This window comes from Acomys russatus, chromosome 11 (genome assembly GCF_903995435.1).
Source record: "Acomys russatus chromosome 11, mAcoRus1.1, whole genome shotgun sequence".
In the NCBI taxonomy this organism is placed as follows: Eukaryota; Metazoa; Chordata; class Mammalia; order Rodentia; family Muridae; genus Acomys; species Acomys russatus.
The window spans coordinates 39,248,162-39,265,237 of record NC_067147.1 but is presented as its reverse complement, the minus strand read 5'-3'; the positions used below and the strand labels follow the sequence as shown (position 1 = coordinate 39,265,237).

At 49.2% G+C, this 17,076-nt stretch overlaps 1 protein-coding gene across 2 annotated transcripts in view; it reads right to left on the bottom strand.

The window, feature by feature from the left end:
- Positions 1 to 4,775: 4,775 nt before the first annotated feature.
- Lrrc20 (leucine rich repeat containing 20) overlaps positions 4,776 to 17,076 on the bottom strand; it is an 88,876-nt gene continuing 76,575 nt past the window's right edge. For both annotated transcript variants that reach the window (XM_051153116.1, XM_051153115.1), the window contains exon 5: positions 4,776 to 5,056. In XM_051153116.1, the coding sequence (XP_051009073.1) occupies positions 4,902 to 5,056 (155 nt within the window). In that variant the 3' untranslated portion in view covers positions 4,776 to 4,901. The remainder of the gene's footprint in view (positions 5,057 to 17,076) is intronic.

Below are 17,076 nucleotides of genomic sequence, written 5' to 3'. Positions count from 1 at the left end.
TGTTGCAGCTGGGCATGGTGGCACATACCTTTAATCCCACCACTTGGGAAGCAGAGGTAGGCAGATCTTTGTGAGTTCGAGGCCAGCCTGGTCTACAAAGTGAGTCCAAGACAGTCAAGGCCACACAGAGAAACCCTGTCTCAAAAAACCAAAACCAAAACAAAACAAACAAAAAAAAGAAATTTAAAATTCTAAAACAAGTCCCTTCCTGGGACAATTGGATGCTGAGAATTCATGAGCACTGGTGGTCTGTGTCACCTTTCTTGGGGGTGGGTCTGACCTGCTTGGCATCAGGAGCCCAATTAGGACATAAAAGCATGGTTTGCTGTTTGAGAGTTTTCCCTCTCAAACCTACCTCTTAGTCTAGGTCTGCCCTTTCTGGCCTCGGCCCCTCTCCCAGGACTCTACTGAGGTAAACGCTAGCCCTCTGGCTCCCTTGACTGGCTTTCTGAGAAAGAACAAGCACATCTCAGGCAAAGAGTAGCTTCAAAGCAGGATTCTAGAAGCCCAACACTCTCCGTTGTGGAAAACTAGCAATGCATCCCTCTGGGCCTACACTGTGCTACCTCCTGTATACTCGACTACTGTTTTACCTTCACTACAGCCATTCCATTCCAACACCCTCTTGCCTGGGAAATAAAAACAAGGAGTCTCTTATTCAGCTCAGGAGCCTTCCGAGTTACTTAGAGGAGGTATCAAACTGTATTTACAGCAGCAGAAATCCTAAAACTCTCTAAACCCTTTGCCCTCCAAATGCTCCTTCGCCATGTTTGCTTTTTGAGACAGGGTTTCTCTGTGTAGCTCTGACTGGCCTGGAACTCGCTCTGTAGATCACACTGGCCTGGAACTCACAGAGATCTGCCTGCTTCTGTCTCCAGAGTGCTGGGATTAAAGATGTGGGCCATCACAGCCCAGTGCATGTACAGTCCACCCATCTTAAACTGCACCGTTATCATCCTGTCTTGACCAAGGCATCCTGTCTGCATGCAAAGTCCTGCCTAAAAAAACCAGGCGCGAGCTGGGCATGGTGGCACACGCCTTTAATCCCAGCACTTGGGAGGCAGAGGCTGGTGGATCGCTGTGAGTTCGAGGCCAGCCTGGTCTACAGAGTGAGTCCAGGACAGCCAAGGCTACACAGAGAAACCCAGTCTCAAACAATCAACAGCAGCAGCAGCAGCAACAACAAAAACCAGGTGCAACATCTCAGTCCCCCTCACAGGAAAGTCCCTACAGGATGGACATGTGAGGCTTTTATGTCCAGTTGCAAGCTGAGATCCAAACTAGCAGGGGACATTTAAAAGCAGAACCCTTAAGAGTCTAAGAAACAGGGATGGTGTGATTTCTAGAGAGCTCCTCAGGGATCTCCTAGTACAGACCCCTCACTTTGCAGCTGGGAACCAAGGCTTGGCAAGGGGCAGGGATTTCTGTAAATCACACAGCTAAGACTGCACCAAGGGATAAACAGGTTAACAGCCATAATGTGCCTGGTACCTGCTGAGCACTCTCTCTGTCTATTCAATAAAAAACAACCCCTCCCCACCACCCAAAAAAAAACCACAACAAAACATGGTGCTTCTGGTTTTACAGCTCAGTGTAAATTCAGACTGGCCAATTCAACTTTAAAAAAACAAAAAACAAAAAACAAAAAATCAAAGCCAGAACCCAGAACAGCCGTTATCTCACTGGAACATCAAAGCCAATCTGAGGGTTTGTTTGGACAGCACCAACTAGAGCTGAGCTCCTGATAATGCACATCAGGTGAGCAGGAGCTGTTGAGCTTTCAATCAGCATCCCGCCCTCCCAGTCCATGGCTCTGTTCAGAGCACCAGGGACCCGGAAAACAAATGATAGAGGGTGCAATGTCTGGCACTAGTAGGGTCACCTGGGGGGTGTGAGCCGTTCATCCTTCCCACACTACAGCCTCTTCCACTGCTCAGCAGGGCTCTGCTGTAGGCTGTCCATTCTGTGTGCCTGCCCCAGTACAGCTTTCTCTACCTTGTGGCTTTGAGAATTCCTCCCTGGGGTGTGTGTGTGTGTGTGGACACACAATGTCTCCCCACCCCACCCGTTAAATCTGGGGAACCAATGAGCTCACTGGGTTTCTTGACAGAGCATGGATGAAGAGTTGCTTATAGGAGTGTGGGTGACTGGAAAGCCCTTACCCAACATGGATAATGGACTCCTTGCAGCCAAATAGATGAAGCCTCTCGGTTAGCATTCCCTAGCCTATATACTTGCATACGAATGGTTAGGAGAACGGCTGGCATCTCAGAACTGTAGGTCTGCTGATGATCCCCACCAACTCCTTCTATAAGAAAATGCCCACAGTCCACAGCTCGCTCCTGATGGACTCTTGCAGGCAGGCCAACCTAGCAGACCCAACCTCTGTAACCCAAGCTTCCCACAAGAGATGCAGTCCCCCTTCAAAGGTGGGCAGGTGGCTTCCAGCCGTAATCCCTGGGGGGTCTGTGCTGGGGGAATGAGTCAAGTACCCTGCATACATAGTCAGAAAGAAAGAAAAGCAAAAAGCCAAGGCCAGGCAGAGGAGACTAAAACAACGTCCTTTATTGCAGACTGAAGCAAACTGCTTCTTCACACTGTGAGCTGGGATCTTGAGGCTTCTGGCTGCCCAGGCTTGCCTAGACAGACCACACCGTGATGTGTAGGCAGCGGAGAGAACAACTTCCAGGAGCAAGCCCACTTGGCAAGCAGGGATAACCAGCCAGAGGTAGGGTGGGAAGGCAGGACACACATAGCCATCGTCTGGTGATCATTATATGACCAGTCCAGTGACACAGAGACTGAGGGACGATCTACGATGCAAGGGTCTCCCAGTGCTGAGTTAGGGGGAGGTGGGGCTTATACTCAGGTCCATGGAAGTTGGGGGTTGGGGAGGACAACCTTCTTCTGCCCAGGTCACCCAGGCCATCTTCTGATTCTCACACTATGACGTCCCTTTAGGAATCAGATTCTGTTAAGACACAGTTCCGACTCAGAATGCCACTGTGAGGCCTGAGACCCTGCCTTCTAGTTTCCCTTTTACTTTACTGAGACAGGGTCTCACACAGCCCAGGGATTCTTGTTCTTGGCCAAGGTTGGCCTAGAATCTGCTTCTACTTTCGGAGGGCTGGGACTTTAAGCGGGTACCACCACGCCGGATACTCTCTTTTTTACTTTTTGTGTTTGTCTGCTGCAGTTGTGTTGGGAGGCTCCCACTGTGCAGCACAGGCTGGCCTCACACCCGCAATCCTATAGTCTGAGCCTCCCAAGTGCTGGCATCACAGGGGTACAGCACAGGAGGCTGCATTTCCAGCAAGCTGGTGTGGAGCTGTTAGGATCCAAACACAGAGTGCCTCTTACACCCCAGAAAAGCCCCCCTCTTCTTCAACAAGGTGAAACCCCCTGACTCAGGCACATAGGGTGGGAGGAGCCAGTCTGGTCTGGGCTACATCCAAGCCTTGTTTGACGCATGTCTACTTTGTCTGGCTGACTGACCTTGGGATGAGAGCAGACTGGACAGTTTTGCTTAGGATACACAGCCCTCAGTGATATCAGCAATGCTCCTGTGGCAACCTTACCAAGAGCCAGGAGCACTGTGAGGGGTCAGGGACTTAGACAAACACGTATGATGGGTTTCTGCTCTGAGCAACAGTTTGAGTTCAAAACTGAGAAACCTTCGAGACAAAGTAGCCCGGCACTGCCTGTGTCCTGGGGACTCCATGGCCTCCACAGACCTATACAAAGGTGTCAATGAGGCAGGTCTCAGGACAGCTGACAGGCTTGCTGCTCAGGCAAGGAGGTAGATACATAGAAACCTGAGGGCGTCAAGAATATCCCCAAGTACAGGCCTTACCAGGGGGCAAGGACCCAACCACCTCCTGGGAAATGCCACAGTTCTAGGCACACTGGGACAGCTGGACACCCTAGTCTCTGGCTACCCCCTGGGCCACAAGGTCCTCAAGATGGCAGGTCACTGGTGATTATGGGGATGGCCCAGGTTGGTGTTACTGAGCCAGGACCAGGCAACCAGGTTGTTGCCCGAGGGAGGCCATAACAGGTAGGCGATGGTGGAGGAGGATACGATACCTAAGGACCTTGGGTCACAGTCACCAGTACAGATGGCTTTGTGTCTCCTGTGGCCCTGCGGGCAACACCTGGCCACCCCAGGCCATCTCAGGGAGGCAACAGAGCGGAGCCCATAGGACATCCTCCCCGCGATGCTTTGTGACAAGAATGAGCTGCCAGGAGCTGCCCCTCTGTCCTCCGGCCAGATGTCCATAGGTTCCTTCATAAACACTCCAGTCGCAAGGCCCCAGTCACAGGGTCTAGGCATCCAAACTCTTGGTTCAGGCTCCGACCAGTCCAAGGACCCTGACAACTAGGATGTGGCAGCACGAAGGGCACCATTGAGTCCTCAGAAGGCAATAAATAGACGCAGGTGGTCGCCTCTCAGGAGGGTGACTGGTTCTCACACTAGAAACAAGGCTTCGAATCATAAGGTCCATAAAATGCTCAGTAAGCCGCATTCACAAGCACAGAGGGTGACTGACGATGTGGAGGCAGAACCTCCAAGGGGCCCCAAGCAGGAGAGACTCTCCTCTACCTTTCATCTTCCCAAGTAACCGAGCTCAGAGACAGCAAGAGACCTACCCAAGTCAGCACAGCAGCAGCGAGTGCCCTGAGCCCAGGCTCTAGCTCTACCTACCTCCTCCCTCAGGAGCACCAGAGCTCACTAAGGCGCTAAGCTACCTACCCTGGCTTAGCTTCGCCCCTCCCACTGTATGCTGTCTGGCCCACCCATCCCCACTCCCCAAGCCTGGCCTCCCATGGGCCCTCCCTCCTCTCAGGGTGGCAGGCCAGGAGCCTTTGTCCCTTGCTGGGGTGGGCACAACGAGTGTGTCCTAAGGCGGAGGGGCCCGTGCATCCTCTGGAGACATAAGCATTTCAAACTTGATGAGCGGTGGGGCAATGACCCGCACTTCGGCGTTCAGTGGGTTGAGACGCAGGTTGATGACGCGCAGAGATGGCATGGTGGCCAGCTTCTCCACAGGAACATCTGCCAGGGAGAGAGGGGACAGGTTAAGAGGAGGGGGAGCAAGCAGGCTGGGAAGGATCGTGGAGTGTGAATATTTGGAGCATAGAAAGCTGCCAGGGGCTTGCTGCTCATAGGCCAATCACCACGTAGGGCTCAGCTCAGGGGCTCCCATCCCTGAGGGAGGGTCCTTCAGGATCCCAGAGCCACACAGTGGAAACGCAGCGTTATGCATGAGGACTCAGGCTGGCATGGATGCACATGCCTGTAATCCCAGCACTTGGGAAGTAGTGCCTGGAAGATAAGGAGTTCAAGGTCACCCTCGACTACATAGTGAGTTTGAGGGTAGCCTGGGCGACAAATGACCTTGTTTCAAAAAACAGCAAGTAGTTATGAGGGTGGGGATGGGGTGAGGGAGTGGGGGAGGGGGGAGGATCGGATCAGTCATGTGAGAAACAGAATCACCATATAAGGCGCAGTACACTCAAAAGAATTCAAGACAGGCATTTAAAGCCTGCTCCGTGAAGAGAACAGGAAAACTAGTCACCATAGCCTCATATCCACCAACAGATAAATGGGAGAGTACATGAGTGTAATGGAATAGCATTCAGCTGTAACAAAAAGGACATTCAGCTGTAACATTCAGATACATGCTTCAACAAGAATAAGCTTTGAAAATACGATAGTGATGAAAGAAGGTGGACACAGAGGCTCCAGCTGGCATCCACCCTCAAGTTCATGGAGGCAGCAGAGCACAGGCCCCCAGGAGATGGAAGAGCTCAGGGCGAGGCAGCCACCTTGGAAATAGATGGTGGCATTATAAAAGCAGTCAACGCCACCAAGAAATACATTAAAAATGGTCAAAACAGCATTTACAGCACATCTTGCTGGCCCTGTATCACAGTGTTTTAAATTAGTAACATGCCATGCCGAAGCCCACTGAACTGTATGCTTTCAATGTACAAAGTATGTGGCATGTGATAGATTGCGATACAGTGATTAAGAAAAAAGCCAGCTTAGAGGCTGGGGGTGCAATGCAGTTGATAGAGTGCTTGCCTAGCTTGCATGAAGCTATGGGTTCAGTCCCCAGAAATGGATAAAACAGGTGTAGTGACGCACATCTGTAACCTTAGCACGTGGGAGGTAGGTGCAGGATGCAGGAGAATCAGAAAATTCAAGGCCATTTTCGGTTACATAGAGAGTTTGAGGCTAGCCTGGGCTACATGAGATTTTGTATCAAAGAAGGCAAAGAGGGAGGGGCAGTGAGATGGCTCGGGAGGTAAAGGCGCTTACTGCCAAGCCTGGTCACCTGAGGACAATCTCAGAGACCCACATGGTGAGAGGAGGGACAGATTTGGGACGGTCGTCCACAAATCTCCATGTGTGCTACAAGTCCCAGGACCTGAATTCGATCCCTGGGACCACATGATAGAGAGAACCCAATCAACCAATCAATCAATAAATCAATAAAGACAGAACTTACTCCTGTAAGTTGCCCTGACCTCCACACGCAAAATAAATATAATTACATTGGAAAGAACAAAGTATATATATATATATAATACATATATATGATTTATTTATTATGTATACAATGTTCTGCCTGCATGTATGCCTGCCCAACAGAAGAGGACACTAAATCTCACCATACATGGTTGTGAGCTACCATGTGGTTGCTGGGAATTGAACTCAGGACCTTTGGAAAAGCAGACGGTTCTCTTAACCGCTGAGGCATCTCTCCAGCCCCTAGCATCACATTTATATCATGACATCAGATGATGTAAGCAGCTTAGATGTCAGGACCTGTTCAGTGGTAGATCAACATGAACTCTGCCTGGTCTTGGTAGAAGTAACACTACATACAGAATTGATTAACATGACATTTCCCCCAGAAGAACAACGGATATGTTGTCAAGAACAAAGCATATTATGTATATGAACTGATGGATGAGGACGCTGTGTCTGGTGACATGTGGAATTCTCATCAGTGGTGGTAGCACCATTCTCTGTCCCATCACCTGGTCCACTGTGCCCTTGAGGGGTCACTAAAGCAGGGCTATGTTCTATCCACCCACCCACCTACAGGCCAGTACTGCTGAGGACCTGGACAGGACAACAGCCCTTTGTGGCTATCTTGGCTCATAATTTGACATTAGGAGCCCACACACGTCCCCTTGTGTCACATGCCAGTAGGACTGCCCCAGACGGCCAAGCAGAGGCTGGGTGTTAGAGCAAGTCTTTCCTGTCTTAGCTCTGGGTCCCAAATGCTAACCTATAGAATATGGAAATCAAGTTTCAAATTATCAGCTGTTCAATTTATTCAAAGACAATAAATAAATAGGACCTATCTCAAAACACACCCAAGGCTCTTTGTCAAAAATATAGGCAGTAATGACCTGATTTAAGTTCCAGTACAGAGTCAGAAATGAGGTGGCAGGTGGTAACAGTTTTATCTGGTAAAGGCACTTGTGACCTAAGGACTGGAGTCCAATTCCCAACACTTGGGAGACAGAGGCAGGTGGATTTCTGTGAGTTGGAAGCTAGCCTGGCCTACCGAGTGAGTTCCAGGAGTCAGAACTACTTAGAAAGACCCTGTCTCAAACAAATAAACAAACAAACCAAAAACAAAACAAATAAGTACAAAATATAAAACACTAAACACAACAAAAAGTAACATGGCCCCAGCAAGCCCACAGACACCCCAGCTTTCCTCCACAGTCATTTCTAGCCCCGCCCCAACCTTACTTTCCTCATTCCCATGGTTCTGTGAGGACACAGATGTTCAGCTGCAAGCCTGCACAGGTGGTGTGCGCCTGAGAGGCTCACAGTTGCATAGTCACACAGTCGTCTTGAAGGTTGTTGCGATCACTCTGTCAAGTGTGGTGCTAGATTCCTCTACCATATAATTATTGCTATTTCCTCCTCATTTGCAAATAACAAGAACTCTGTGGGAACACAATTTAAAAACAGGCAGGCGGAGTCTCCTCATCAATGTTTCCCACCCGTTGACACCTCCTGGACGTCCATGACAGTCCTCGCTGTGTCCATCTTCATGATAGCTGCAGACTGATGGTTTTCCAATGCCCGGAGTTGTTTTTGGTTTTGTAGTGTTTACTGCTGGGGGCACCGAGTGTCCATGGCGGTGTGGGTTGGCAAGCGCCCAACATTTTGGGATACATTAAGGCGTGTTGTGGGATCAATTTCCAAGGCCTTGAAGATATCTAATCACCTGTCTGAACTGCAGCCAAGTGTGCCATGCTCTGATCCTCGTTGCCTCTTCCCGGTACTTTGCCAGTGATGGACATACAGGCCACATGATGCGTCCTTAAAGGCTAGTGTGAGAATGCCTTCGGCTGCTGGCCAGGAGGAGCACAGGCAACGGCTCCATCAAAGGATGTGTGTGTGGTTGCATTTGATGGTTCCTGGACCCTAGCTCTGGTCAGTCTGTCTCCCCCAAGGCTTTCAATTGAGGCTGTCAGGCCTGGCTGCCCCCTGGCAGAGATACACTCCAGACCTTCAGCAAGGTGCCTTGTTCTCCCTTCTGACATATACCTTGAGTTCTTTGAAGATGGTACCCAGGGCAATATGGCCAGGAGGTGGTGGACTCTGAAGGCTCCCATAGCACTGATCTCCCCTCTAGGCTTGGTTGCTAGGGTGACAACAAAGAGAGGCCATCAGCTCTGGCCAATCTTGCCCTGTGCATCACAAGACTTCTGAGGAAGCCGAAGCAGGTCAGGGGCTCCTCTGTCCACTTCACAGATGAGGAGGCTGATACAGAAAGGCCCAGAATATATGTGTGTGGTGTGTGTGTGTGTGTGTGTGTGTGTGTGTGTGTGTGTGTGTGTGTGTGCGCGCGCGCGCGCGCATGCGCGCGCGCGCCTTGGATCCCCTGGAGCTGGAGTTATAGGCATTGAGTCACGCAGTATTGACAGCTGGAAACCCAGACTCCGGTTTTCTTCAAGTGAATACATGATTTCAGTTGCTCGACTATCTCCCCAGGTCCCGCGTGCCATGATTATTTCTATCCTCCATGTAGGACAAAGCCCAGAGAGGCATTCAGCTAGATGACCAAGCAGGGCATGTATGATGGGTACTGGCCCCGTGTCCCTTGTGCCATTTCCCAGGCAGCCTTCTGACCCAGCTTGTGCCACCTTCAGCTGGATGAGCCTAAGCAGAGGGGAGCAACACACAGGCAGCCAGATCTTCAGATGGAAGGGGGCTGAAAAGGAGAGGTTCATCCACTTAAGACTTCAGGGTGATGGGCCACTCAGCTCCCCGAGGAAGGGCTGTGTATTATTAGGTCAGGGCTTCAGTGTACAGCTTGCACAGTGGAACCCAGCAAGAAGACCAACTACAAGACAGATAGATGCTGGAGTGTCATCACCTGCCTGACAAGAGGAACTACTGCAGGTGGAAGGACAGGATGGTCCCCAACAGACCAGGGAGAGGCCAGAGTCCAAGGTAAATAGAATGCAGAATGCAGGTCAAACATTTTCTTCCCTTGGAGTGGAGTGACATCTGCTAGCTCACCCACTTCCTTTGCATCTGCTGACCACCTGCAGCAGCCCTGCAAGCTCCTTGCTGCCCCCTGTTGGTTGTGGTGGGGGGCTAATGACAAGAAGACAAGGCTCATTTCTTGGGTTCATCTTCCCAGACAGCAGCTGACAGGAGGCAGGTAGGCAACACAAGCCCCCATGTCCCATCACCAAGAACCAGAAATGCCTTGCATTTGGCTTAGCAAGGTCAGGTCATTTCACTGACAGCAACTTCCATGGGGCACAGAGGGAAATGAAGGCCCAGTGGTATCTGGAGTGTTAGGGTAAAAGCCCGGGTTCCTGCAGTCCCGACAGGCTAGGCTGGGCATCCCAGTTGATATGCCAATTAAAGAGATAAAATGAAGGCCGAAGACTGGAGATTTAATCAGCACCAGGAAGAATTAATGAAGCAGGGAAAGGATGCTAAGCAGGGGGGAAGGGGACGGAGGGGCCTTCTACAGCCATCCACTTGCAGACACGTGTTTAATGTCAGTATGGTCACTAACACTGAGCCCAAAGGAATGGAAGATGTTAACATAGAGAGATTTCAAAGGATATGATGAAAAGGCTCCAAGCTGCAGTCCCAAAGCGCTGGCCTTCAGATGTACAGCCAAGAGTAACTAGCTCCAAGATGGACCAGCTGCAGCTGGTCAGTGGTGGCGCACGCCTTTAATTCCTGCACTCGGGAGGCAGATGCAGTCCTCTGAGTTTGAGGACAGCCTGGTCTATAGAGTGCGTTCCAGGACAGCCTGGGCTACACAGAGAAACCGTGTCTTGAAAAACAAAACCAACCAAACAACAAACAAAAAAGATCAACTACAGCGACCCCCAGAGCTGGCCTCATCCATATTCATGACAAGAAATTACATGCAGAATGGCTCACTTAAACTGCCTAGGACCCATTATCAACCAGTCTGGGCTGCCTTAATATGTATGCTGGGAGTCACTGGCCAAGGCTCTTGTGAATGAGGCAGCTCTCCCTGACCATCTACAAACGCGCACTGATTGGTTTGAGCAGTCCTCACTTAAGGAAGTTCGCTGAATGAGAAGTGGGGACCCCATCACACATGCTGGTAGCTCTTCTGTTACCTCCATGCCCTCTGTTATCTTTGCTGCACACTAAGTAAACTTGCTTTTAACAAGCTCTAATCCTTGGGAGGAATTTGTTCACCAGCCTACCTAGCCCCGCCAAAGAATGGCTGGTCTGCAACTCCTCCACCCTGGTGTTTGCAGAGGATCTCTCTCTCTCTACTCCAAGTCACACTTGCCAGCATCCTGTTGGGTGAGGGCCTCGGTCTGCTTCAGGAGTTTGTCTCCTGTCCTTTAGCAGCTGCCTCAGACTTCCCTAGAAGCTTCGAGCTCCTCCTCTGGCAACTGAGGTTCTCAGGCCATAGCAACTTACCGCTTGCCCCACGAAAGAGAAAGGATCTTGTTCACTGCACAGCCCCAGCTCTAAGCAGCACGCACCAAGCGTCCCAGCACTGCTGTGTGCGTCCATTCACGTCTACTTTCCCTCCCTTTTCTCGTGGCCATGCTCCTGACAGTGTTTGTCTCAGTCTTTTAGGATTTCCCTGTGATGTCAACATGATAAAGCTTTCCCTTTAGAAGCTGGCCCAGCATTTCTGTCCTTTACCTGTTGGCCCAGACACCATGTAGACCTTAAAAAAAAAAATCATCACAGTTATTTATTTATTTAGGGGGTGTGTGTGTATGCACACCAACTATGGCTGTGGAAGGAGAATCTGCTGCAGTCAGTTCTCAACTTTGACCATGTGGGTTCCAGGGATCAAACTCAGGCCATGAGGATTGGCAGCGAGTGTCTTTACCCACTGACGTGTCTCTCCCACCACAGACAGTCCTTTTGAAAGCTGGACCTCCAGGGATTCAAGGATCTCTTTTCCTCCAAATGGATGCCTTGTTATGGGTCATGGGCTGGGTGTGGTGGCACATGCCTTTAATCCCAGCACTCGGGAGGCAGAGGCAGGTGGATCAATGTGAGTTTGAGGCTAGCCTGATCTACAAAGTGAGTCCAGGACAGCCAAGGCCACACAGAGAAACCCTGTCTCAAACAAAAACACAAAAAAGAGTGAGGGTCACTGATCCCGTTTCAGTGTGCCTCAGGCCTTCCCACCCCCCAGCCCCCCACACCCCACACCCCTTGTATGAATCTCAAGAACCGAGGTAAGAATTTGTTTCCTGGCACCTATGACAGGTGCCTCATAACTACTTGTGATTCCAGCTCCAGGGGACCCAAGGCCCTCTACTGAGCCCTGCAGGTATACCTCCCCATAAACACACAACTAAAAATAAAATCCTTGGAGCTGGAAATGGCTCAGCAGTTAAGAGCCCTGGCTGCTCTTTCAGTGGACCTGGGTTTGACCCCCCAGCCCCACACTGTAGCTCACAGCCACCTGTAACTCCAGCCCCAGGGGAGCAGACACTCTCTTCTGGCCTCTGTGGGCACCCTACACACATGTGGAACACAGATATTCACGCAGACAAAACACCCATATATTTAAAATAAAATAAAATAAATTAATCCTAAAAATAAAAAAGAGCAGGGCAGGGTGGCACACGCCTTTAATCCCAGCCCTGGGAGGCAGAGGCAGGAGGATTGCTGTGAGGAAGCCAGCCTGGTCTACAGAGATAATTCAGGACAGCCAAGGCCACACAGAGAAACCCTGTCTCAGAAGGAGAAGAAAGAGAAGAAGAAGGAGGAGGAGGAGGAGGAGAGAAAGGGTGGTGTGGGAGATACTTTGATTAAAGTTGGCTTCTAAGTAAGCTGTCCCATGAACTTAGTACAAATTCCTCTGAAGTCACAAAACTGAAGCAAATCTAACAAATTAGTTAAGAAAACAAGTTAAAAAATTTTTTGTTTGTTTTTGTTTTTCAAGACAGGGTTTCTCTGTGTAGCCTTGGCTGTCCTGGACTCTCTTTGTAAGACCAGGCTGGCCTCGACCTTACAGAGATCTACCTGCTTTTGCCTCCAAAGTGCTGGGATTAAAGGAGTATGCCACTGCCCAGCTGCATTTGATCTATGTTATGTCCACATTTTCTATAGGGTTTCTTAGATTTTCATTAACATACGGAGTTACTGGTGCTGGAAAGATGATCCAATGGCTGAAAGCACTGGCTGTTCTTCCAGAGGACCGAGGTTCAATCCCCAAGCCTCATGGGACAGCTCGCAACTGTCTGTAACTCCGGTTCCAGGGGAATCCAGTTCTCTTCTTCGGTTTCTAGCAGCACTGTATGCGTATAGTGCACAGTTCAGGTAAAACACCCACACACAAAACAACAAAATATCTCTTCAAAAATGGAGTTACTGATCTATTCTTAGTACTATATATAAAAGACAAAGATTTTATGCTTGATTGAGATAATAACATGTCAGTGTTTGTCAAGCTTTATCTAAATGTTCTGTAACGGTTAAATTTTAGAATACCAATTGATTCTTCAAGGCATATGTAAATGGGTGCTCTGAAGGAAGTTCTAGAAAAGGATCACCCTTTGCACTGAACCTTCGGCAAGGCTGACTGATGGGTGAGAACTTCAATGTTTGCCGACTGGTTGATAATATTGATTGACTGATTGATTGTGCTGGATTTAGAATGTGAGTCCAGAGTCAATTTATTCTGGGCTGTCTTTAGCCCTCAAAACAGCCATTTATTGTCCTTCTCCACAAGTGACCTAACAGCTCATGACATTTAGGTAAATCCTTTGAAGTATACAAACAGACTCCAGTTCTGAGCTGAGAAGGCAACAAACAGCATCCGAGGTGAATAGTTTCCGAGACTTCATGTTTCCACTGATGCCTCTGAAAAGTGATTTACTGGGTGGACGGTGATGGTGCACGCCTGTAATCCTAGCACTCAGGAGGCAGTGATCGAGACCAGCCTGGTCTACAAAGCGAATACAGGACAGCCAAGGCTAAGCAGAGAGATCCTGTCTTGAAAAGTAAATACATAAAATAAAAAAGAAAAGTGATTTACTTACAGTTTCCTCTGTTTTGTTATGATAGACTTCACACCATTACTATGCTGGGACATGGAATTTGGGGGTAATCTGAATTAGTATTCTCAGGCCATGGCCACTCATATTTGGTTCCAGAATAAACTCTCTTCTCCTCTTTAAGTTTCCCCCTAAGCTCAACAGCCATGATTAGAGGGCAAAGCCATGGGAGAGAAAGGGCTAAGAGGAAGAAAGCCCTGTTTTTCTCAAACGCCAATGATACTGCCCTAGTTGCCTTCCGGTCCATTTAAAAATTACTTTCACTTTCATATCAAGAGCCTGCAAAAGGGATGCTGTGTCAATAGACAAAGTGACCCCAAAGCCATCCTCAGGGTACTGATGGGAAACTTTGGTTTAAATAATGAAAGAAGCCGGGCCTGGTGGCTCATGCCTTTAATCCCAGCACTCGGGAGGCAGAGGCAGGTGGATTGCTGTAAGTTTGAGCCCAGCCTGATCTACAAAGCTACTCCAGGACAGCCAAGGCTACATAGAAGAGATCCTGTCTGAAAAAAAAACAAAATAAACAAAGAAATATAAATAAATAACGAAAGAATTGGGGTAGAAGCAAGAGGTATGAGCATAATTTAGCAATCTTGGTCAAGCTTATCTCAGCTCTGGTCCTTCAGAGGGGTCTCACAAATAAATTATTAAACTGCCAACTGTTGTCACCATTGCTGGGGACTGATATGGTCTGGCAAGATGACGAGCTTCTGGGTGAGACTGCATTACATCTAGGGGATGCTCTGTGCCCCCAGCCCTTGCTGTTCCTAGAATCCAAGGTAGGACAGTGACTCACTTCTGTGCCTTCAGCCTCCAAACTAGGGGGGTGAGGTGGGTCCAGAAGCATTCCTGAGTGACTAACATGCCTGTCAGGCGGGTGTAGAAGTCAAGGAGACAGACACAGATAAAGGCACAGATGTCAGGCTTTTTTCTTTGCATTGAGTGACCTGTGAACTCAAGTGAGTCATCTGCTAAGAGTAGAATGGCTTTTAGCAAAAGCTGCTTCTAAGTGCCTGTCACACAGGAGCCTGGCAGCTTATTTAAGAGGGCCTAGCAGAGAAAGATATTTCCAGAAACTGATGTCTGAGACCTTGTTCTAGAAGGTTCCTCACAATGATCCTGTCTTAGTTGGGGGCGTATTGTTGTGAAGAAGAGACACCATGACCACAGCAACTCTTACAAAGGAAACATTTCATTGGGGCTGGCTCACAGTTCAGAGGTTTAGTCCATTATCATCATGGCAGGAAGTATGGCAGCATGCAGGCAGACAGGGTGCTGGAGGAAGAGCCGAGAGTTCTACATCTTGATCCACAGGCAACAAGAAGACAGAGACACTGTGCCTGGCTTATGCATCTGAAACCCCAAAGTGTGGCCCCTAATAACACATTTCCTCCAACAAGGCCACTGGGGAGGTGGGGAGCATTTTCACTCAAACCACCACAGATCCAGTCTATAGATAAAAAAGAAAAAATTAAGCCTCAGATTCTTGGTGACCAAGGTCGAGTCAGTGAGTCAAACAGGAAGGGCAATCCCTGATCCTAACGAGCACCTACAGGGACAGGGACAAGTCGGTCTTGCCTTCTCTGGCTCTTTCTCTCTCTCTGTTCCTAAAGGTAATCAGGATAGGCAGGTTGCTTAGGCCTCATAACCTTGACTGTCACAATGTTCCCACTTCAGAGATGGGGCTCAGATCTGCTAAACCATCCCACTTCCCCTTCTGCTACTGGAGACCGCAGCTCCTTCCTCAGTTTCTTGTTTGTTCATTTATTTTTGAGACAGGATTTCTCTGTATATAACCTTGGCTATCTTGGAACTCCCTCTGTAGACCAGGCTGGCCTCGAACTCACAGAGAGATCCACCTGCTTCTGCCTCTCAGAGTGCTGGGATTACAGATGTGTGCCACCACGCCTGGCTAAAAGGGTCTCTCTGTAATGCACTGCACACTGTGATGGATTGCTGAGTGCTGCACAAATCCCTGCTGCAGCCCAGTCTTGGAGGATAGCTGGGGACTCCAGGCCCTGCAAGAGGCTGCCTACCTCCATTCTTGCTGCTTCCTCCACACCTACCTGCAAGCTTAAGTAGCCCAGCTCTCTGTTGCCTGAGCCCTTTCTCTAAATCCCCTATGATGCACCACAGAGCGGCCAACTCGTTTTCCCAGTGACTAACGCTAAAGAGACAGAAGCAGCTCGGAGATAGGAGCTGTGGAGCCACAGACCGTGTCAACGCTGGCACAATCGGCAGGCCAGAGCAGTCTAGCTAGCAGATGACAAGCCCAAGAGGCCAGCCAGGCGCATTCAGGATGAAACTTAAGAAAGATCATTTATGCTCTGTGAGTCTGGACAAGAAGCCAAGGAGGAAAGAGGATGGAGAGGAGGTGGAGTGATTTGTGTCTTAGGATGAGGACACCAAGTGTGTCCGTGTCAAATGCGCTGCCCTGGTCCAGAGCCCATTATGTACGACTAGTAATGGAGAAAGGTCTTGTCGCTTTGGCCGCTGCGGACCACTCCGCGCCCCCCCCACCCCCCACCCCCGTCCTGATGTTCCTCTAATCCCTACTCAAAAGCCACCTCTTGCCATGTGCGCTGGTGCCCCTCCAGTCCCTGATAACATTCTTGCTGATTTTAAAAAGATTTTTTTGAGGGAGGGAGGAATGGGAGGATGCACGGGATGGGATAGCAATTGAGATGTAATATGAATTTTAATTTTTTCAATAAAAAAAAATGAAAAAAAAAAAAGATTTTTTAAAAAGTGTGTTTGTGCGTGTGTGTGCATGCACGAGAGCATGCTCCAGAAAATGGAATCAGATTCCCTGGAGTTGGAATTACAGGCAGTTAAAAGCAGTATGACGTGAGTGCTGGGAACCCAACTTAGATCTCCTGGAAGGGCACGAGGGCTCTTAACCACCGAGCCATCTTTCCAGGTTTGTTTTTTTGTTTTGCAGCAAGGTCTCAGGTAGCTTGGGTTGGTCCCAAACTCCTTAAGTAGACAGGGCTCACCTGATTCCTAATCCCTTTGCTGTTGCCTTCCAAGTGCTGGGTATCACTGTACCCTGCTGCCTTTTACTTTTAAACATTATTTTCATTTTATGTGTGTAGATGTTTTGCATGCATTCATATTTGTGTACCATGTATGTACCTGATGCCTGTAGAGGCCAGAGAACAGTATCAGATACCCAGGAACTGAAATTATAGATGGTTGTTAGCTACAATATAGGTGCTGGGAGTTAAACCTGGGTCCTCTGCAAGTTTAAGTTTTCCTTAGTTATTAAACCGTGCTAACACTCTTTCAGAAGGACAAACACACAGCCTAGGATGCTACAGTGAGAAAATCTTTTTTTTTTTTTTTTGGTTTTTCGAGACAGGGTTTCTCTGTGTAGCCTTGGCCATCCTGGCCTCACTTTGTAGACCAGGCTGGCCTCGAACTCACAGCGATCCGCCTGCCTCTGCCTCCCGAGTGCTGGGATTAAAGGCATGCGCCACCACGCCTGGCTGGAAAATCTTA